Consider the following 24,628-nt stretch of genomic DNA (forward strand, 5'->3'; position numbering starts at 1 on the left):
GATATGGACATGGGTCCAAAGAGAATAAGTTCTTGGATCTCAGGCAACGTCGGTACTTGTAGCAAATATTAAGACGGTGGTGGTTGTGGTGGGGGGGAAACTGGCAAACACAGTGCCTCTGAAGGAGCATAAATTGTTGTTTAGTTACTTTGGCTTGTAAAACATTACCAAAATCTCCAGAGGTTTAGCTGTTTGAACATTATTGGCAATACAAATAGAGTTCTCACACAGTATTCTTGACAGTGGGTATAAGCATCAGCTGTGAAAGGAAAAGAAAACCTTAGCTAAACTAACATGAAAGGAAACTCAAAGCAGAGTTTACATTCTTTCATTCTATGTGTCATGACAGTCTAATTATTTTATGTATTTTCCAAAAAGAACACTTTAAACTCTTTGAATGGACACAAGAAGTGTAAAAGGATGGGACCACACATCAGATAACTGCCCATTGTTGATTCCATTCGGTGAAAAAAAGGAAAACATATGTTGACCCAGCATATCAACCACAAAAGGCAAAATTTAGAATATGTTCAATCTTTGAAAAACAAAAGGGCCTTCTCAAGATATGAGAACTCAAGGTATGAGAACTCAAAGCTGAAAAGAAAGGGAAGTTTTAAGGCAACTCACAAGAACTTCAGCATGACTGATTTTGCTTTGGAAATGAATTATTGTTCACTAGTTAACATAGCCATCTGAAGTCTTGATCGGTATATGACACACAGAGGCACTATTTTAAACTGAACACCAAGGTCTGCTGCATAAAACCAGGCTATCAAGGGCCACAAACTGCAGTGCCACAAAGCAAAATAACATGAAGATTTACTTCAATCAGGAGTTAGATCTGTTCAATCCATCTGTAGGAAAAGCCTCCAACAATTCAACGATGGAAATCAACACAGCTGCTTAATTAGAAAGGATTTCTTCACCATTCAATTTAGAAAGGGAATGTTCAAGCAAGCAATTGGCCTGCAATAACTGACTCATTTTAGTTCCATCTTTATCTGCATCAAAACTGAATATTTGCACCTGCATCGTAGTACATTTTTAACTTGGCAACTTTCAGTAAACTAACCCTTGATCTTATTTAAACCTTAAGTTTTGCTGCTATTTGTAATTTAGGACACTCAAAAGAAATTAAAAGGAGAAAAAATAGCAACATAAAATTGCATCTCAGGGTCCACTTTGTTAAATATTTGATGTAGTCATGACAGTGATTAGCATGCTTTGTGACTTCTTGAATTCAATGAAGCCCTTGGAATTTTTCTTTCTTGTTGAAGATATTTATTCAATGTATTCTTAAATATCCCCTTGCATCTTTGCAAATACACTTCTAGCGGCTTCTCCAAGAACCTAATTACCAGCTTACTTTAGTTAGCTTTGCTTTCATGCCCTTGTATAAAACAAAAAGTAGATTATTAAATACCATAAGTATCTCCAAAACTTTCTGACGAGCTCCCACACTACTCGCACAAGTTACTTCCCACTTTTATCAAATTTTAATCTTAATCCACATATCTTGGATTTCTGAATTTAGATTATGCCTCTCTATTTTCCTAATAGAACAACTGATTAACAGAGCCACCTATCCACCACTTCTTGGTTGTTGTCCTTCCCAAATGTCATCTATTCTTTGATATTAATGTTCCAATCATTGTCCTCCTGCAGCCATGTCTCTGTGATTGCTATTAGATCCAGCAACACCCAAAAAGCTAGATATCATCCATGATAAAACACCATACTTGATTGGGACTCCATCGACTACCTTCAATATCCACGTCCTTCGCCACGGATGAGCAATGGCAGCAGTATATACCATCTAAAAGATGCAGTAACTCACCAAGTCTCATTGGATAGCACGTTCTAAACCTGCAGCCTCTATCACCTAGATGGACATGAGCAGCAGCTGCACAGAAACAGCACAACCTGCAAGATCCCATTCTCGCCACTATTCGCAGCTACTTCGCTGCTGCCATTCTTTGGGGTGGCATGGTGGCTCAGTGGTTAGCAATGCTGTCTCACAGCACCAGGGACCCAGGTTCGATTCTAGCCTCAGGCGACTGTCTGTGTAGATTTTGCACAATCTCCCTGTGTCTGTGTGGGTTTCCTCTGGGTGCTCTGGTTTCCTTCCACAGTCCAAAAAGATGTGCATGTTAGGTGGATTGGCCATGCTAAATTGCCCACTGTGTGTTCAGGGATGTGTCGATTAGGGGGGTTACAAGGGGACAGGTCTGGGTGGGATGTTCTGTGGTTTGGTGTGGAATTGTTGGGCCGAAGGGCCAAGTTCCACATTGTAGAGATTCTACGATTCTAAAGATCACCCACAAGCCGCATATCATCCGATCTATATTGCCCTTCCTTCACTGCGTCTGAAATTCCTTTCTTAGTAACACTATGCATATACCTACAGCCCAAGGACTGCAGCAATTCAAGAAGACACTTACTACCACCTACTTCAGGAGAACTTGGGGGATGGGCAATAAAAATGCAGACATCACTAGCAAGGCCCACATCCCATGAACAAATAAATTATATTGAATTTTCATAATATTCAAGGGCCTAGTGCAGGAAAGTGGGATTAGTGTAGACATCAGAGTATTTTTGGCAGTATACACTCAATAGGCCAAATGGCCTCTTCTGTACTGTATGATTCTATGGTATCCCCAATCAATTAGTGAAATACTTCCACGAGCTCACAGTGGCTACAAGAGCAGGTCAGAAGTTAGGAATGCTGCAGTGAGTAACTCATCTCCTGACTCCCCAAAGCCTGTTCACTATTTACCTGAAATATATCCTGGATATACCCTGGAATTCCTTTCCTAATGGCATTGTGGGTCAACCCACAGCAGGTGGACTGCAGTGGTTCAAGAAGGCAGCTGACCACCACCTTCTCAAGGGAAACTAAGGATGGTCAATAAATGCTGGCCAGCCATCAACGCCCACATCCCAGAAATGAATAATAATAAAAAGAAGCTGCATTTTCTTATTGCCGGAGGATTAGCTAGAATTGGTAACATTTTAGTATAGGTAAGATCAGTGACTGAATGGACAGAAAACCTAACTTCACATAAGTCCAAGGGTAAAACGAGTTGAATTCATTAAATGATTTTTGTGAAAAATTGTAATGTTTGTTGGAGAACAGCTACACAGGTTTTAACCTAAACCGGTTAAACTGGTCAATGCAGAGTCATGTCACAATTACATAATGTGGAACATTTAACAATACTTCTGCTGAAAAGTCAGTTTTACTGCAATGTCAGGTGTGAAGAGGCCCCCGTTAGTTTTACTGTTGTCTTGTAACAGTGAAGTTATGAACCTTAAGGATACAATTTCTTCCTTGTCTCATCAACTAGAATTGTTACTTACGCTAGAACAAACAACAAAAGACAAACGCCAAAAATTATAAAGCAGTATCTTTTCAAACAATCAAAATAATGCTCATGGAAACCAGTTACTTGGTTGCCAACTGGCTTTCACAAAATGGTTAAACTACAATGTTCCCAAACTCAAGACGCATGAATGTCTGTTAATGCTAATGGTTAGATTCAAATAGCAGGAAAAAAAAACTCCTGAAATATTTTAGTTCAACAGTTCCTTATTGATTAAAGTAATTTGGTCAAAAAAAACAGCTCTGTTGCTAAACTTTCTAATGTAAAACATTTAATTTAACAAATGTTAAATGGTAAATGGGGAATTGATTATTACCATCTTACCAATTACGAACAGTCATCACCCTTACGGCCCTTTGAACTTGTTCCACTATTCAATAAGACCTAGACTGATATTATGAAGGGCTCAATTCCATATTCTCATTCAACCAATACCCTCAGCGTCCTAGGACTTGAAAGGTATACTAATTCAGTACCAACTTTAAAACATCATTTCCATCTCGAAGGGCAGCAGATACATAGGAACACCAACACCTGCAAATTCCTCTCCTAATCATTCACCACCCTGATTTAGAAATATATCATCTTTCCTTCACTGTCACTGGGTGAAAGTCTTGAAATTCCCTCCCTAATGACATTGCAGATCAACTACAGCTTGTTAACTGCAGCAGTTTAAGAAGGCAACTCATCACCAACTTCTCAAGGGCAACTATGGATGGGCAATAAATGCTGGCTGGCCAGCAACACCCACGTCACACAAATGAATACAAAAATATCAAATGGAAATACAATTAGAACTTAACAGCATTTTAAAAGTTTGCTCCTATTTTAATTTACATCAAAACATAAAAATATGACCCATCCTTTACATGCCAAAACTGAAAAGAGTACTGTGGTGCAAGATTACAGTTATTCCTATAAGTATTTACAGAAAGTCAATGTAATTGTTAAACTTGCAGTCACTGAACTTTTGTAAAACATCAAACTGTCCAAATAAAACCCTGCATGTCTTCCAGAACTGATTCTTATGTCACACCTTTCATAGCCTCAGGATGCTTTGCATCCAATCAAATACAGTATTTTGTTTATTGTTTGGTTGCTATTGAATTGTAAAATAGACTACAGTCAATGTGTCTAATGCAAGATCCCAAATGCTACATAAAACTTTGGTTGAGGGAACAATATTAGACAAGGTAGCACAGTCCCACGAACTTCAAAGAGTGCTGTAGAATCTTTTACTTTCACCCAAGAGGACAGATGTGGCTTTGATGTAATGTATGAAAGACTGCATTTCCTAAAACAGGACTGAAGGATCAGTGTGCTGAATTCTTTGGTGTCTGGAATATAACCTGAATTGGCAACCTGTTAACACATCAATGCTACCACTGATCCATAATTCACACTTTTGGGGGCAATGTGCGCTTAGAGGTACACGTTTGAATCCAACAGAAATGTAAATTGAATCTAAAAAACATCAAATTACAAGAACTTAAATACATTACTTCTAGTATTATTGTACAACAACAAATCTATTAAAATCTTAACTGGATGACTTACAATAAATTGATTACATTCAAAATGACAAATTATTCAAAGAAGTATGTACAGCATAAATGAAGGGCTCAAAATAATTAAACCCCATCAGGATCATGACCTCTTGAGAACTGGTGATACAAGAATAGGAAAATGTGAAAAAGGCATGTAAAGTAGTAAACCCTGGTAGCTAACAGAAAACAAGCTCAACAGCTTATTTGTTGAATACATTTGTAGCAGTTTTAAAATGAGATGAGAACAATCTTAGATGTGGAACTTTTAAAACAATGTGATTTGCGACTGCTTAAAGGTAAAGCTGTCAATCATATAGGAGAAATACTTCCCCATGGTTTATTTATTTGAAACAAATAGTGTCGGAAATTTGATTATAACTGTGTTTTTTATTTTAAACAGCTGATGAGTCTGTATTTATCAAGGTATAAACACAGCCAAGAGCAGTTTCCAGGTCCCTTGTTCACAGAAGGAAATAAGAATGAAGTTCCTTTACCAAATTTGGTGAAAGTCAAATGAAAACATGAAGTTACTGAGACGAGAAGTCAATTTTCAAATGCTATAATTTTACAAGTTCAGTTCAGAGGTTTCTGCTGTCCACTAAGTACTCTTCAAAAAACAATTTCAAATAATGGCAACAACAAAATCTGATATACATTAAAAAATTTATGGGAAAATTAGAATTTAAGTGAGTATTCAAATAGAGTCACAGAGGTACACAGCACGACAGTTGGAGCTTTCAGGCTCAAATTTTGTGTGTTTGATGAGGATCGTACACTTACAAAGATGGTTTAGACCTGAGATGGTTAACCAATAAGCAAAGTTCAATAAAGAGCCTGCATCCAAATGCTTCTCATGTGGAGAGCTTAAAACTGAAACAAGTGGCTGATATTAACATGGGCATAAGGTAAGATACCATTAACACCATAGAGATTTCAAGAATTGCAAAGGACACTGAAGTTTGGATCATTGTTTGTACCCATGGAAGGAGAAACATAAATTTAGACACCAAGGATCAGATACAATCCGGCTACAACGCAAGGATTATCTTTATTTGCACTGCATTTTATGAGAAGAAATACAAGTAGCAAGGTTTGTTAAAGAAAATATAATTTCATTTTAACAGGAAAGAAAACCATATCTTTAACTGTTAAGAACGCAATACATGCGAACGAGGTTTTAAAAATAGCAACCTACCTCAATTCCAATCTCAAAACCCCCACCAAGACCAGCAATGCCTATTGCTGAAGGAGCAGACCATCCTGTTTGAACCAAATATAAATTCAAACATTTTAATCAGAAATAAGGCAAAGGAATGATCGTTTGAGCTAAAAGACAACATTTTCTGTTATTCATTCTCAATCCTGAAGCAATTTGCCTGAGTTAGCTTTGGTATTCAGATCTAAAACATTCTTAACCAGTCCAATGCTGAAAACTATACTGAAGCAACTTTATTGTTGAAATGCCCACATACTTACAGCAGTGAAATAATTTTACTGTCTATAAAAAATGCAAGATGTCACAACACCAGGTTATAATCCAACAGGTTTATTTAAAATCACAAGCTTTTTGAGTGCTGCTCCTTTGTCAGGTGAAGTGACAGGTGGAGACTTCACCCAGCGAAGAAGCAGCACTCTGAAAGCTTGGGATTTCAACTAAACCTGTTGGACTATAACCTGGTGTTGTGTGGCTTCTGACTTTGTCCACCCCAGTCCAACAACAGCAACTCCACATTATGAAAATGTGATCAGAAGTATTTCAGATATATAGTAAAAGAAAAAGCACTGAAAACTCTTACTTCCATCAGGCAGGCGACTCAACACAATTCCACTGCCTCCACGAGCAGTTACTAAAAATCCAGCTTTAATCACAGAGATGATAGCAAGTCCTTGCGCTTTAGCTATCACATGAGCTTTAAAATTAACAGAAAATAAAGTGAGAGCTAGTAAGTATATCACATCATAAAATAAAAACTTTAACAAATCTATTTCTTGAATAATTGGTAAACCCATCTTGTAAGCACTCACATCGTAAAGGAACTCAAGTGTTAACAGCAAAAGCTAAATACACAACTGAGAAAGGTAATTGAATTCATAGATAATTCACAACAACTCTTTCAGACTTGAAAAGTGAAGGTGAAGCAGAACATTAATTGTGAACGCATTTATTTTCTAATCTTCTTTAAAGTATTTTGCTTCTTATTCATTTAAGAGAATATGAGCATCTCTGGCTAATCTAACAATTATTCCCCATCACTAATCACCCTGGAGAAAGTTCTGGTGCGCTGCCTTCTTGAACTAGTGCTGTCCTTAGGGTGTAGAAACACCCACAGTGGAGTTAATAAGGGAATTCTCGGATTTTGGCCCAGTGGCAGTGAGGAATAGTGATCTATTTCCAAGTCAGGATGGTGCATGACTTAGAGGGAATTTTGCAGGCCGTGTGTTCCCATTTATCTTCTGTACTTGTCATTCAAGGTGTTAAAGGTCACAGTTACGGATGGTGCTGTCAAAGGATCTTTAGTGAGCTGCTGCAGTACATTGCTACTATGCATCAACATTTTAGGATAATTCTTGTGAATTTTAAAGGTGGTGGATGAGATGCCAATTCAAGCAAGCTGCTTAACCATAAGACCATAAGACATAGGAGTGGAAGTAAGGCCAGTCGGCCCATCAAGTCCACTCCGCCATTTAAATCATGGCTGATGGGCACTTCAACACCTTGGTTGGTGTCAAGTTTCTTGAGTGTTGTTGGAGCTGCATCCATATGGGCATGCACAGTTTATTACATGGCACTTCCTCAAGGCAAAAAGAGAAACAGGAGATGAGTTACTTGTTGCTGAATTCCCAGTCTCTGACTTGCTCTTGTATTCACAATCAGTGCAGTTCCTGATCAATGGTAATGCCCAGAATGTTGAAAGGGGAAATTTCAGCAATGGAAATGACATTGAACTTCAAGCTGTGATGGTCAGATTCACTCATATTAAAGACAGTCATTGCCTGGCACTTGTATGAGGCAATTATCCATACAAGCTTGGATATTCTCAAGATTCTAAGACCACGATTTGGACTGCTTCAGCATTTGAGAAGCTGTGAATGGTTCTGAATATTGTGCAATCATCAGCAAACATCCCATCTTGCAACCTTATGATAGTTAGAAGGTCATTACTGATGTAGCTGGAGATGGTTGGGCCCTAGGATATTAAGGAATTCCTTAAGAGGTGCCCTTGAGATGAGATGGCAGACCGCTTTTCTTGGTATAGAACATAGAACACTACAGCACAGTACAGGCCCTTTGGCCCTCGATGTTTGCGCCAACCTGTGAAACCAAACTGAAGCCCATCTGACCTACACTATTCCATTATTATCCATATGTTTATCCAATGACCATTTAAATGCCCTTAAACTTGGCGAGTCTACTACTGTTGCAGGCAGGGCATTCCACACCCTTACTACTCTCGGAGTAAAGAACCTAGCTCTGCCATCGGTCCTATATCTATCACCCCTCAATTTAAAGCTATGTCTCCTCGTGCTAGCCATCTCCATCCACGGAAAAAGGCTCACATTGTCCACCCTGTCTAATCCTCTGATCATTTTGTATGTCTCTATTAGGTCACCTTCTCCAACGAAAACAGCCTCAAGTCCCTCAGTCTTTCCTCATAAGACCTGCCCTTCATGCTAGGCAACATCCTGGTAAATCTCCTCTGCACCCTTTCCAATGCTTCCACATCCTTCCTATAATGCAGCAACCAGAACTGTACGCAATACTCCAAGTGTGGCCACACCAGAGTTTTGTACAGCTGCAACATGACCTCACGGTTCCAAAACTCAATCCCTCTACCAATAAAATCTAACACACCACACGCCTTCTCAACAACCCTATCAACCTGGGTGGCAACTTTCAGGGATCTATGTATATGGATACCGAGATTTCTCTGATCATCCACACTACCAAGAATCTTACCATTAGCCCAGTACTCTGTATTCCTGTTACTTCTTCCAAAGTGAATCATCTCACACTTTTCTGCATTAAACTCCATTTGCTACCTCTTAGCGCAGCTCTGCAACTTATCTATGTCCCTCTGTAGCCTGCAACATCCTTCCACATTGTCCACAACTCCACCAACTTTGGTGTCATCTGCAAATTTACTAACCCATCCTTCTACGCCCTCATTCAGGTCATTTATAACAATGACAAACAGCAGTGGCCCCAAAACAGATCCCTGTCATACACCACTCGTAACTGAACCACCACCCTCTGTCTTCTTCCAACTAGCCAATTTTTGATCCAAACCGCTAAATCACCCTCAATCCCATGACTCCATATTTTATGCAATAGCCTCCTGTGGGGAACCTTATCAAATGTTTTACTGAAATCCATACACACATCAACCGCTTTACCCTCATCCACCTGTTTAGTCACCTTTTCAAAGAACTCAATAAGGTTTGTGAGGCATGACCTACCCTTCACAAAACCGTGTTGACTATCCTTAAACAAATTATTCCTTTGTAGATGATTATAAATCCTTTCTTATGACTCTAATCGGGGAGAATATATCACACTGATTCCCACTGAATCCAGCTTTGAGAGGTTTCCTCGATGCTTTAATCAGGTGAATGCTGCCTTGTTGCCAAGGGCATTCATTCTCACAACACCCTGGGGAATTCAGCTCTTTTGCCTGTATTGGACTAAGGTTGTAATTAAGTCAAAAGTTAAGTGGCTCTGGTGGAAATGAAACTGAGCATTAGTAAGCATATTATTCTTTTGCAAATCCTACTTAATAGCACTGTCAACAACTCCTTACGTCACTCTGCTGATAATTGAGAGTAGATGGGTAATTGGCTGGGTTGAAATTATCCTGGTTTTTGAGTACCTGGCCAGTTTTCTGCATTGCTGGGTAGATGCTAATGCTGTAACTGTACTGAAACAGTTTAGACAGGGGTGCAGCTGGTTCTGGAGAACTAATCTTCTGTACTATTGCTAGAATGTTGTCAGGGCCTTTGTAATATTCAAGGTCTTCAGCCATTTCTTGATATTACATGAATTCAATTAAATCACTGTGATGCTAGCAACCCGAGAAGGAGATCCAAATCGATCATCAACTCAACACTTCTGGCTCTAGGTTGATAAAAATAATTCATCTTTGTCTTTTGTATTTATGCATCAGGCTCCATCATTGTCTTGGTTGTTTAATTTTCTTATCATTCACAACTATGAATGGCAGGACAGCAGGACTGCAGAGATCATCTCTGATCCATTTGTGTGGATCACTTAGCCCTGTCGATTGCACGCTCAGCAGGTTTATACCTCATTTGTAGGTTTGCCTGATGTTGTTGATTTCCTTGCCCATGTTTGACCTGATGCTACGATATCATGGTGTCCAGAGACAATCTTGAGGAGTCACAAGGGAACTCTTTCCCAAGTGGAAACCACTGTGCTGCTACCGCTGCCAAACTTTGTCTGTTACATGGAGGTACCGGCATGGGGTGGATAAGGTCAGAAATCAGATGACACCAGGTGACAGTCCAACACAGGTTCATTTGAAAACACAAGCCTTTGGAGCCTCAGTCCTTCGTCAGGTGTTAGTGAGAGAGATAGTATCAGACACAAAATTTATAAGTAAAAGATCAAAGGTTCATACCACTGATGAGGATGTATTAAACAAATCTAAGATGCTGTTAAATCTTTAATCAGCTAGAACATTTTAATTGACTGATATGTATATGTAAATCCCCAAATTCCTTTCAAATCACAGTCCTGAGAGAACAGAAGGTTTTATCAGAACCAGCGGAGAAACTATGTCATGCAGAGAAACACACACTCTCTCTCTCCCCCCCTCCTCTTACACACCCCCCCCCCCCCACACACACACATACACACACACACACACACACACACACCCTCTATGGGGTGAATTTGGCATAGAATCTTAGAATCCATACAGTGTGGAAACAGGCCCTACGGCCCAACAAGTCCACACTGATACTCAGAGCATCCCACCCAGACTCAACTCCCTGTAACCCATCTAATCTACACATCCCTGAACACTAAAGGCAATTTAGCATGGCCAATCTACATAGCCTGCTCATCTTTGAGCTGTGGGAGGAAACTGGAGCACCTGGAGGAAACCCACACAAACACGAGAAGAACGTGCAAACTCCACATAGACAGTCGCCCGAGGGTGGAATCAAATCCGGGTCCCTGGTGCTGTGAGGCAGCAGTGCTAACCACTGAGACACTGTGCCGCCCCAAATGTTTAAAATCTTTTTTATCTTCTTTCATAGGACGTAAGACATTTGGATAAGTACATGAATAGGAAAGGTTTGGAAGGATATGGGCCAGGAGCAGGCAAGTGGGACTAGTTTTGTTTCGGATTATGTTCAGTATAGACTGGTTACACCGAAGGGTCTGTATGACTATGGCTCTGTCATGAATCAGGCAGCTTTTTACAACATCTTGACTACGTAGCTTTTAATTCCAAAAAATTATTAAATTCATATTTTACCATCTGCCATGGTGGGATTCAACCCCATGTTCCATTAGGACCTCGACGCTAGTAATTTCTGGGTTACTAGCAGTGCCACATGCTGGTAAAGCAAGGAAAAGAAAGATAGAACAGATGAATGTGTGGCTAAGGAGCTGTTGTGGGGACAGGGTTTCAGGTTTTTGGATCATTGGGATCCCTCTGGAGCAGGGGTGACTTGCACAATGGGGCAGGGGTTACACCTAAACTGGAGACAGACCAATATCCTTGCAGGAAGATTTGCTAGTGCTGCTTGGGCGAGTTTTAACTAGAGTGACAGGGCCCTGGGAATCAAAGGAGCAGGTCAGCAAGTAGAGAGATTGAGGGGAAGGTAGATAGAGCCTTAGAGCTGTACCGCACAGAAACAGATCTTTCGGTTCAACTTGCCCATGCCGACCAGATATCCTAAATCAATCTACACCCATTTGGCAGCATTTGGCCCATATCCATCTCAGCCCTGCCTACTCAATACCCCATCCAGAAGTCTTTTAAATGTTCTAACTGTACCAGCCTCCATCACTTCCTCTGGCAGCTCATTCCATTCATGCACCACCCTCTGTGTGAAACAGTTACCCCTTAGGTCCTTTTTAAACCTTTCCCCTCACCTTAAGCCTATGCCTTCCAGTCCTGAACAGCCATAATCCAGGGAAAGACCTTGGCTGTTTACCCTATCCATGGCTCTCATCACTTTATAAACCCCTATAAGGTCACCCATCAACCTCCAATGCTCCAGGGAAAAAGAGCCCCAGGCTAATCAGCCTCTCCCTCAAACCCTCAACCCTGCAACATCCTTGTAAATATTTTCTGAACTCTACTTCATGTTTCACAACAACTTTCCTAAAGCAGAGAGACGAGAATTGAATGCAGTATTCCAAAAGTGGCCGAACCATTGTCCTATACAGCCATAACATGACTTTCCAAGTCCTATCGTCAATGCACTGACCAATTCAGGCAAGCATACAAAACGCCTTCTTCATTATCTTGTTTACCCGGGACTCTACTTTTAAGGAATTATGAACCCACACTCTAAGGTCTCTTTGTTCAGCAACACTCCCCAGGACCTTACCATTAAGTGCATAGGTCCTGCCCTGATTTGCCTTTCCAAAATGCAGCACCTCACATTTATCTAAATTAAATTCCTTCTGCCACTCCTCAGCCCACTGGCCCGTATGATCATGGTTCCGTCGTACTCTTGAGGTGATATTCTTTGCTGTCTACTACACTCCCAGTTTTGGTGTCATCTGCAAACTTACTGACCATACCTTCTCCCTGGATTCCATGCCTTGCTAACAAGTCTACCATGAGGAACATTGTCGAATGTCATACTAAAGTCCATATATCACATTCATCACCCTGCCTTCATCTATCCTGTTAGTTTTTAAAATGTTAGAATCAGTAAATCAGAAAGATAGGACAGGAAGAGACAGGAAAACGTACGCAATGGTACTAATAGGCTGAATTGTGCTTCTTCCAGTGCAAGGAGTATTATAAGTAAGGCAGATGAGCTTAGAGCCTGTATTAGTACAGGGGAGTGAGATGTTGTAGCCATTACAGAGACTTAGTTGAGTCAGGACTGGTTGCTCAATGTTCCATGGTTTCATTGTTTTAGATCAGATAAAGAGAAATGTAGATGTCACATCTACTCAGAGGGACAAAGTGAAAGGTTCATTCACTGAGGTTTTATGGGTATAGCTCAAAAATAAGATGGGTGAAATCACTCTAGTAAGATTATACTTTTTGCTCTCCAACAGCTACCAAGACTTTGAGGAACAAATATGTAAGCAGATTATGGAAATATGCAATAAAAACGGAGTTTTCACAGTGGGTGGCTTTAACTTCCCCAATATTGACTGGGCCTCCCTTCCAGCAAGAGGCTTAGATAGAGCAGAATTTGCTAAGTACATCCAATAGGGTTTCTCGAAACTGTATGTTGGCAGTTCAACTAGAAGAGGGGCCAGGTTGAACTTTTTATTGGCTAATGATCCTGGCCTGGTGACTGACCTTTCTGTTGGAGAGTATTTTGGAAATGATGGTCACAAGTCCTTAAATTATAAAGATAGCCATGAATAAGCATAAGCATAAGTCAGGACCTTGCGGCAAGGGGGAGGGATCAAATTACATCAGTATTGGGCAGATTAGGGGGAGGGGTCAAATTACATCAGTATTGGGCAGGAGCTAGGGAATGTTAATTGGGAGGAACTGTTATCAGGCAAGTCCAAAAATGACATGTGGGCATTGTTTAGACATCTTCTGATGAGAGTTCAGGACCAGCAAGTTCCAAGAAGGAGAAAAGACAAGGATGACAAGGTAAGAAAGCCTTGGGTAATAAAGGAGGTTGTGAATTTAGTCAAAAGGGAAGAAGCAGCATATGTAAGGTTTAGGAAGGTAAAACTTGACAAGGCCCATAAGGAACAGAAAGAAAGCAGGGAATATGGAGAGCAAGAAGGGACCATGAAATGATCTTGGCGACTAAAGTTAAAGAGGAACCCAAGACATTCTGTACATATATTCAAGATAAGAGGATAACTAAGGAGAAAATAGGACCATTCAAGCATAAATGAGTGAACTTGTGCTTGGAGGCAGAGGATTTGGACAAGATCCTAAATGAGTACTCTGCGTCAGTATTGACCCAGGAAAAGGATATCGAGGATCGTGAGGTTTATGTGGATCATGCTAATATGCTAGGGCGTTTTGTGACTAGGAGACCGTAGACTGGTGGTTCTCACATCAGTGGTTGGGAAGCTACTGGAGAGAATTCTTAGGGATAGGATTTAGGAAATCATGGCCTAATTCTTGGGAAAGCAAAGCCTAATTAGGGATGGTTTGCATAGCTTTGTGCAGGGCAGGTCATGTTTTACTGACTTGAGTGAATTTTTCGAGGAAGTGACAAAGGTGATTGATTAGAGTACAGCAGTTGTATGGATTTTAGCCAGGCTTTTGACAAGGTCCATCATGGTAGGCTCATCCACAAAATGAAGATGAATAGGGCCCACAGTGACCTGGCCACTTGGATTCAAAACTGGCTTGCCCATAGAAGGCAGAGGGTAGTGGTGGAAGAATGTTTCTCAGGCTTGAGGTCCATGGCTAGTGGGGTTCCGCAGGGATCCGTACTGGGACCTCTGCTGTTGTGATATATGTAAACGACTTGGATGAAAATGTAGATGGTGGGTTAGCAAGTTTGCAGATGATTCAAACCTCGGTGAGGTTATGGGTAGTGTAGAAGGTTGTTAAAGGATAGAACAGGATATAAGATAAGTTGCAGGTATTGGCAGAGAAATGGCAATTGGAGTTTAATCTGAGTGAATGTGAGGTGCTGTACTTTGGCAGGTCAAACATCAAGAAGTATACAGTTAATGGCAGGAACCTGAACAGCACTGATGTACAGAGGGATCTTGGGGGTTCAAGTCCATAGTTCCCTGAAAGTGGCCATGCAAGTCGAAGGCGTATGGCATGCTTGCCTTTATTGATCAGGGAATTGAAAGGAAAAGTCAGGATGTCATGTTTCAACTTTATAAGATTTTGGTTAGGCCACACTTAGAGTACTGCATTCAATTCTGGTCACCACATTATGAGAAGGATGTGGGGGCTTTGGAGAGGGCGCAGAAGAGATTTACCAGAATGCTGCTTGGAATAGAGGGTATGAGCTATAAGGAGAGTATAGAAAAACTTTCTGAAGAAGGGTCTAAGCCCAAAACATCAGCTTGCCTGCTCCTATGATGCGGCTTGGCCTGCTGTGTTCATCCAGCTCTACACCTTGTTATCTCTTTATCATTGAAAAACTTGTTTTTTTTTCCTGGAACAGTGGATGCTAGCGGGGGACTTGATAGAAGTCTATAAAGTTATGAGATATATTGATAAGCTTGATGGTCTAAATCTTTTTCCCCCAAGAGCTGAAATGTCTGAAACTAGGGGACATTTATTTAAAGGTGAGGGGGAGAAAGCATTTAAAGAAAACATGAGGGACATGTTTGTTTACACAGAGTAGTACGAGTCTGCAACACTCAGATATCCAAAAATATACAGTAGCAGTTAACTGTAGCTACAACATTAATTAAATTCACTGGATATCTTTTGTTATTGTAACACAAAAGGTTATGCGTATATTTTCAGAATAAATGGACAGAATACATACTTAAGCATTTTTTTTTGACCTACACTTGACACAGAGTAACTGAACATTTTCTCATGACCCAGAATTTGCTGATGAAGGGCATCTCATGGTGTGGCCTGTTCTACTTAAAACACACACCTGTCAGCCCAAACGTTTTAATTTTCTTAAAAGGCAGATATGGGTTTGATGAAAGTTTAAAGGGTTAAAAATTTGAATTCCAACACCTACCCACCCATTCCTGATTTTAAATTATTCCTGATTGGTGCATTGGTTACTCATTTCTCCCCAGAGGTACATGGACAGCATAAAATACAATAGAAGTTGGTTTGTGCCTCATTTTTATCCACAAATAATGACTGAATTCTGGCAGCCAGACCTTCCTTACCTTCAGAGATCCAGTTACACCAAGAAGGTAAAGACACAAATGTACTTGGCTCGTAAATCAGGCAAATATGCAGATGGACCAATGACTCATCAGCTTTCATAGCCCTATATTTATTGCCTTCTGAGGCATCCAATCCTACTCCCCTCTCTGATTCAACACCTCCACCCTCTATTCCTCAGGTTTCCTCGCTCCATCCTGTAGCAGCCTCTGATTACCACCAATACCCATCTGGCCCAACCCATTTTCTTCAGCATTTCCCCACTTTACTGCAAGTTAAACCCAACAGTCAAGCTGATTTTGACGAGAGTCACGGAATCATTTGGTGAGATTGCCAGTACATTGATCTCCAGGGATGAAAGACAATCCTTGGTAGGCATAAAAAGTTAAGACCCACCAATGATCTTGTCATGGCCTCAGAACTGGTTGGGGCACGTGGCAGAATAAGGTGCTCTCTAATCACCAACAAACAGCATTTCACTGCCAAAACATTTCAATTACCTAGTAACATTATTCAAAGAATGTGAAGACATGGATACACATGCATATTTCAAAATAATGTTGAAATCATAATGCCTCTCCAGTATAAATGGAGAGATGAACAAAGCATCAGTGAGCAGCAGAAATAAAGGTACTAGGAGGAGTAAATGTTTTGTCCAAGTGGGAAGAGACAGTAGATGGAATAAAATGAGAAGTGACTAGCCTCAGCAGAGAAACCCAAGAACCAAGCTGCCAGGCAATCAGTCTTCAAAAATAGTTATTGAAATCATACAGCATAAAAACAGGCCCTTCAGAGCATCATGTCTACAGTGACCGCCAGCACCAAATTACACTAATGCCATGTACCTGAACTTGGTCCACAGCCTACTCTGCTCGGCATTTTAACTGCTCATCCAGATGCTTCTTAAATGTTGTGAAAGGACCTGCTTCCACCACCCTCTCAGACAGCACGTTTAATATTCACCATTTCAATGAAAATTCATTTTTCTCATATCTTCTATAAACTGCTTGTCTCTCCCCTTAAACGTCTGCCATCTGGTCTTAGATGTGTCTGCAATGGGAAAAACATTCTTACAATCTACTCAGCCCATACCTCTCATAATTTTGTACATCTCAATCAGCTCCCTTTGCTCAGAGGAGAACAAAGGCAGCCTATCCAGTTTTTCTCCTCATAACTGAAACAATATATCCCAGGCAATATCCTGTTCAATGTGCTCTGCAACCTCTCCAGTGTAATCACATCCTTTGATAGTGTGGCAACCATAACTGAACACAGTATTCAATCTATGGCTTAACCAATGTTGCTTGCTAGTTAAAGAAGGTAAACATCCTATGTGGAATCTTTTCAAAGGCCTTGGTGAAGTCCACAGAAACCACATTAACTGCACTACCCTGGTCAATGTCTTTAGTCACATTTTCAAAAAAACTCAACTAAACTCAACCAAATCTTTTCCTAACAAATCCATGCTCTCTAGCCCTAATCATTGCCTGTCTTTCCTATCCCTCAAAATTTTTTTCAATAACTTCCCTCCCACTGATATCCAACTAACTGATTTGTGATTACCTGACCTATGCACTTCTTGAACAAAGGAAGCACACTATCTATTGTCCAATAATCTGCCATTTCACCCGGGGCCAGCACAATATTAAGTTCCTCCTCCAGGGCCTCCACAATCTCTCCATTGCCTCCCATAGGAGCGTGGGATACATCTCATCATGCTGTGTACATTTATGTACCTTTACACCCACTAAATTATCTAATACTTCCTCCTTATTAATCTTAACATACACTCGAATCTCACCATCCCAACTGAAATCTCCAGTCTCAATGTCTTTCTCCTTTGCGAATACAGATGAAAAATATTCATTTAAGACTTCACCCGTGTCCTTGGGTTCCACATACAAGTTGCCTTTTTCTCTAACAGGTCCCACTCTTTCCCTGATAATTCTCTTATTCTTAATATACTTATTAAAAAACTTTGGGGTTTTCCTTGATCCCATCTGCCGAAGATATCAAGATTTAGGAATCTTATTCTTATATTGAGATCACTTCCTCTTATTTTTTGGATAAGGTGGAGGAATTCCACAACTTCTAATGGCAACGCAATGGAAGAGACATTCAAAACTCACTAGATATTGATGATCATTAAACCCTTGTCAATTGTGGGCATCCATGAGGCTCTGTTGGTCATCAACAGCAGCAATGTACAACAACACAATTTGCATCCTCATGGCCTAGCATAGTCCCACATCAGCCATTACCATCTAGCCATGGGTTCAACCCTAGTTCAATGGTGAGTGAGCACACCATGTCAAGAGCAGCACCAGGCACAGCTAAAAATGAGGTGTCAACCTGGTGAAGTTATCAAACAGGGCTTGTGGCCAAACAGCATAAGCAGCAAATGACAGATCGAGATAAGCAATCCCACAACCAATGGATCAGATCTAAGCCCTGTAATCCAACCACACCCAATCATGAATGATGGTGGACAATTATATTACTCACTGGAAGAGGGGGCTTCATAAATAGAACCATCCTCAATGATGGAAAAGCCCACCACATCAGTGCAGAAGATAGAGCATAATCATTTGCAGATATTTTCATCAAGAAGTGTTGAGTGGATAATCCAACTCAGCCTCCTGTGCAGAACCCCTAAATCACAGATGCCACTTTTCAGCCAATCAAACTCATTCCATGGGATATCTAGAAACAGTTGAAGGCACTGGATACTACAAAGCCTATGGCCGGACAACGTATCAGAAATAATACTGAAGACTTGTGCTCTCGAACTTGCCGTATATCAGGCCAAGCCAATCTAATACAGACACAACATTGGCGTCTACTTGATAACGGGGGAAATTTTCCAGGTATGTCCTGTATACAAAAAGCAGGGCAAATCCAATTTGGCTAATTGCCACCCCATAAAGATACTTTTGTCCATAAGTAAGGTGATGGGAGGTGTAATCGACAGCGCTATCAAACAGCACCTGCTTAGCAACAACCTGTTGACTGACGCCCAGTTTGACGTCTGTCAGGGCCATTCAGCTCCTGGCCTCATTACGGCCTTGGTTCAAACATGGACAAAACAGCTGAAGAGGTGAGGAGCGTGTGATAGCCCTTGACTTCAAGACTGCATTTCACCATGTGGCAATGAGCCCAAGTAAAACTGGAATCAATGGGAATCAACCAACTCTCCATTGGATGGAGTCCTATCTGGCACTTAGGAAGATGGCTGTGGTTGTTGGGGGTCACCCACCTGTACAGGATTGGCCCAAACATTTTCAGCTGTTTAATCAATGAGATTCCCTCCACTGTAAGGAGTTCACCAATGATTGCACAATGTTCAGCACCATTCGCAATTCCTCAGATACTGAACCAATCCATGTCCAAATGTAACAAGACCTTAAATATCCAGGCATGGGCTGACAAGGAGCAAATAACATTCATGCCACATAAATACCAGGCAACGGCCATCTCCAATATGACACAATCAAACCATTGACATTCAAATGGTATTACCATCACTGAATCCCCCACAATTAACATCCTCAGTGTTACTTTTGGCCAGAAACTCAACTAAAAGGACCAAGTAAATACAGTGTTCACAAGAACAGGTCAGGGGCGAGGAATACTGCAGCCAATAACTCACCCCCTGAATCCCCAAAGACTGACCACAAGGCACAAGTCACGAATGTGATGGAATATATCCTACTTGAGTGCAGTTCTAAAAACACTCAAGAAGCTTAACAGAATCCTGGACAAAGCAGCATGCTTCACTGGCAGCACAACTACAAACATTCACTTGCTTCATCACCAATGTTCAGTGCCAGGAACATTACAGTGTGTATGATCTGTAAGGTGCACTGCCAGAAATTTACCAAAGATCCTTACACAGCACCCACCAAACTACTGGCTATTCCCATCTAAAAAGACAAGGGCAGCAGATACATGGGAACATGAGCAGCTGCAAGCTCCTGTCCAAGGCACTCACCTTCATGACTCCAAAATATATCACCATTCCTTTACTGATAAAAGGTCAAAATTGTGGTATTCCCTTTCTAATGGCTTTGGTGGTCTTTCAGCACAAGGACTGCTGCAGTCCCAGCTGGCAGCTCACCACCACCTTCTCAAGAACAACTAGGGATGGGCAATGAATGCTGGTCAGCCAGTAATGCCCACATCTCACAAGAAAACTAAAAATAAGTTGAAGTGATTTCTGCAGCAACAAGGATCATGTACAGACTTGACCAATTTCACAGAACTTGAATGAAATGTCTACAATAGCGCCACAGCATTTGCAACTTAATGGAAAACATTCTATCTGGTTTCAAGGAAACTGTTAGTTTAACTTAGTCCATCGGTGGAAATGATTGCAAGCATTATAAAGATCATTCAGCCTTTGTTCTAATGGGTTATGGATGTCCAAACTCCCTGGCATTAAAACAACTCTAAAGGAAAGATGCATCATTGATATTCTTGGGTATTGAAGGCTCAATCAGTGGAAGTTTCAGATGTCAACACCAGAAGCTTCTGACACCAATGTAAACAACGAAAGGAAACAAAGTCACGGCAGGAACAGATGTGAATACAAAGGGTAGCAACCATTGTAATAAATAGCAAAATTATCTAATGACCAGTCTCAGCAAACGTATAATTATTTTGTAAATTGGCATGCTAGTGGATTATATCATACGGACGTCTACAATTCATCTTCAATTTGGTTGATGTTTTTTTAAACATCCTTGAAGGATACTTGATGTATTACAGATGGAAATAATACCTGTGAACATTCCAAAGGTGCCACTCAACAATGGCATGATGATTGTCAAAGATTGAGTAGCTCTTTTCGTCTGTATACAGTTGATGTGCCTTCATCTAAATTTGTGTGAGGCTTCATCTCCTCAGTTAACTGGATGCCTCTGACTTCATCAGGATAGTAGTGGAGTGCACTTTCTTTCTCTCACATTTTGCAATTGTAAGATCAAATGTTTTTGCATGTGCATAGTTATGCTGCATACAGCTTTCGGTGGCCTTGAACTGTCTAGGCCAGGGTTTGCTGAAGAGGGTTTGTAACCGCATTGAGGTTGAAAGTTGAAATTTTAGGTTCATAATTTCTGAGGTAGCAATGGCTGCCATGTTACTCCAATTCAGTTAGAACAGCTCTACCCCCTCTCTAACAGGCCCCTACTCTTATACAAACCTCTTCTCCATTCTCACAGCTCTCATGAGAAATTGTGGCAATTTTCAAGACTTGAAACGGGTCACAATGGGAAATGATTTGGGAAGGACTAGTCTTGGAAATGAAAATGGGACTTCACCATACCAACGATCTGTTCAATAATACTCTATGAAGTATACAAAACTTTACTAAATCTGCTGTCACCATCTGTCCCCTGACGATGGAGTAATGTTGTCAGTTTGGTTGAGGCAGGTAGCCTTGGTCTCCAAGCAACTGTCCTGACACATTGCTCTGATGAAAAATTGCAGGGGTTTTTGACCGTCAGAGAACGAAAAAAGTCATAGTTTGAATAGCGTGCAGTCTCATACAGAATGATGATGTAGTATCATATTGACAGAATAGCAAACCAGAATGAGCATGACTAACAAGCTGAATATTCATTGAATAAGTATCTTGGAACACTTCATTACATCAAAAGTGTAGTAATACAACAATAAAAACTGTTGTTGTGAAAACACTTTTTGTTTAAACCCAGTGCAAGTATTGTACGAACTTTTAATCAAAACAGCTGGAATAAATATCACTGAACTCAGCAGAATCAAGCTACTTGATAATCATTGAGTTTTCCATGTCATTGCTTTGGTGGGTTCATTATGAAGGGTATGAAATCTAGAACCACTTGAGCAGGGTATCTCATCAGCTGTTGAATGCAGTGATATAACACTAATAACTAACATGATCCAAGACTACTGAAAACATTATGCAACATAAAATTTCATGCACATTCAACGCTGTGCTCCTAATAGAAAAAGGTAGCAGATTTAGTGCTGACAGCAAGCATAACTGCATTCAGGAGAATATCCATGTCTTTGGGAAAATCCATAAACGATTTCCGTGGTATGAAGACTTTCTGGCATATGTGCAAGGTCCTTCAAGTCTACTGTACCATTCAATAAGGTCTTCGCTGATCTGATCATGTCTTCATCTCCAAGTTCCTTCCTGCCCACATTAGCATGGGCTATCTTGTCAAAGAAAAATCTAACTCAACTTTGAATATGATCAACAAAAGAACCTTCATTTTTCTCCAGGGTAGTGAATTTCAAAGATTTACCATTGTCAGGGAAGAATTCTACCTCAGTTCTGCTTAAATGGGAAACCCCTCCTTCCAGATTACTCCACAAGCAGGAACAATTTCTCAGCATATAGGAGGCATGTTTAGTAAATTGGCAAAATTGCTGGTACAGTAGACAGTGAGGAAGATTATAAAGGGATTGTGATCAATTGGGCCGACTGGCTACTTAGATAATGGGAGGTGTTTTTTTCCTATTTGCAAGTACTTACTTCCCCAATATTAGACACAATGGCTGTTCATGAAATTGTCTTACAAAGAAGTGCTAATGAAACTCAAGAATTATATATGAAAATATTGCTAACACTTACTGAGCTCAGTAGCTGCTCAAAGTTAAAGATGCCTTAGTCTCACAAGGATTACAGGGCTGCTCTTTCAGTATAGAGACAGAGATGACTGGTGGTGGTTTAAACTGTGTGTCACCATGCCTCACATGAGTGGAGAGGTTGAGAGGAACAGTCCTTCCTGGTAACCTCAAACGGTGCAGGAATTGAATCTGTACTGTTGGCATCTCTCTGCATCAGAAACAAATCTACCAACTAATTTAGCTGACCAATGAAACACTGAAAATTCCTGAATAATACCAGATTTAAATGTATTTATTGTAACATTAACATATTATGCTGGTGTTCTACTGGTGATATCCATCAACCCAGCTACTCAGATTACCTATAGCTAACACAGTTTGGAGCTGGAGGAACACAGCAGGACAGGCAGCATCAGATGAGCAGGAAAGCTGATGTTTTGGGTCGGCACCATTCTTCAGATCACCTGCCAAGACCTTGTAAGACACAGTTCTGCTTAATCAAAAATAGGCAGTCCAGTTTCTTTGATTGTTAGACAGAGTGCAAATTAACAGGTATTTGACTGTGCAGCATCACAATTTATGACTTCACTCTTAAAGTTAGTCTTCACTAGCTTTGTTCTTTTGGAAAAGGAATAAATTAGCATAACATTGAAAATATTGGTAGATATTTATAAATTAACAGTATTTGGTTCCCCTGTCTTGTTTAAATTTGTTAAACATTGTTTATTAAGTTCTCTATTTATGTACTTTAAGGCACTCTAAGAATCCAAATCAAGCCCCCTCTGTCACTTTTTTCTTTAAAAAGAAAAGAAATTTTGTTCAACATGTCTCTGTTCAGAATTCCAAGTACAAGAGCTCTGTATACTTGTATACTCTCACTAGATTCCATAGCACGGGAAAAGTTCAACTAAAAGTTTTAAAAAAACTACTTTACTGTTATAATTCCAGAATAATTACAAATTAAAATTCTAACAAATGTGAACCCAATTTAGAATTCAAGATATACTCGATAACATCTCTAATGTAAGATACAACAGCATAATGCAATTATTTTACAAACCTGGTATGATTACATCAGGTCCATTTCTTGAACTTATTTCAGTAAACTCTCTCAAAATTTTTGCAGCCTTCTTGGCTTCAGATTTCAGATTTGACGGAACGGGATTCACTGGAAACAAAGCAGTCCTTTTATTAGCAAGGCTATTTACAACATGCAACATTTAAGTTATTGCAAAACCTGTAATACAATGTTAGCACTTCAGTTTTTTAAATAATATTTATCCATCAAGTTTATTTTGGAATTTTATTTGCAGCAGTGACAATTTAAAATACCAAAGCAGAGTTCTTTTTCCTAAAAAAATGAACTTGCATTAATTTTGAGTGGAACAGATGTTTGTGTTCCACTTGATATGATTGAATCATTTGGAATACATCAAATTTACAGAGATACTTTGTAATAATGTAAAACGCAAACATTTCAAAAGGCTATTTTTTCTGCTTTGAAACATTGTCCCACGACATAATGAAATGCAATTTGGCGATACTGAATTGCATAAACCAAATTCTATTCATAAATCAGTCAAGCAAAACTTCATTTTTTCGAAATTGGAGACAGCAAGGACTGCAAAAACTAGAAAATTGAGTCAATAATATGGAGGTGGAAAAGCACAGATCAGACAGCATCCAAGCAGCAAGGAAGTCAATCCTGACAAAAGGTTTCAGCCTGAAAGGTTGGCTTCCCTGCTCTTCATGTGTTGTCCGATCTGCTGTACTTTTCCAGCTCCACATTTATTGGCTTCATTTTTTCTGACTCAGTTTATCAGTTGAAATGCACTTAAGTTGAATTGCATTGCATGAATATACAATATTGGATCACTAGATCCTATAGGAAGGTTCTTCCATACAGCACAGGATGTAACTCCTGTATGCTGATTACAAAATTCCCCACTGAAATCAACATTCACTTTAAAATGAGTATCAACAGCACAAAAACAGTTCAACCATCTGTTTCACAAATGCTTTCCTATCACTTTTAAAGGGACAAATATTGTAAACCAAGGGTGCAAAT

General features: G+C 40.1%; 1 protein-coding gene across 1 annotated transcript in view; it reads right to left on the reverse strand.

The window, feature by feature from the left end:
• Positions 1 to 24,628, reverse strand: part of sh3yl1 (SH3 and SYLF domain containing 1) — a 141,596-nt gene that overhangs the window by 86,273 nt on the left and 30,695 nt on the right. The window contains exons 2-4 of the mRNA XM_048531234.2: positions 23,621 to 23,728; positions 6,730 to 6,843; positions 6,129 to 6,193 (exon numbers count right to left, since the gene is read on the reverse strand). Coding sequence (XP_048387191.1) covers positions 6,129 to 6,193; positions 6,730 to 6,843; positions 23,621 to 23,728 — 287 coding nt within the window. The remainder of the gene's footprint in view (positions 1 to 6,128; positions 6,194 to 6,729; positions 6,844 to 23,620; positions 23,729 to 24,628) is intronic.

The sequence above is a fragment of the Stegostoma tigrinum genome, chromosome 4, assembly GCF_030684315.1.
Source record: "Stegostoma tigrinum isolate sSteTig4 chromosome 4, sSteTig4.hap1, whole genome shotgun sequence".
Lineage (NCBI taxonomy): Eukaryota > Metazoa > Chordata > Chondrichthyes > Orectolobiformes > Stegostomatidae > Stegostoma > Stegostoma tigrinum.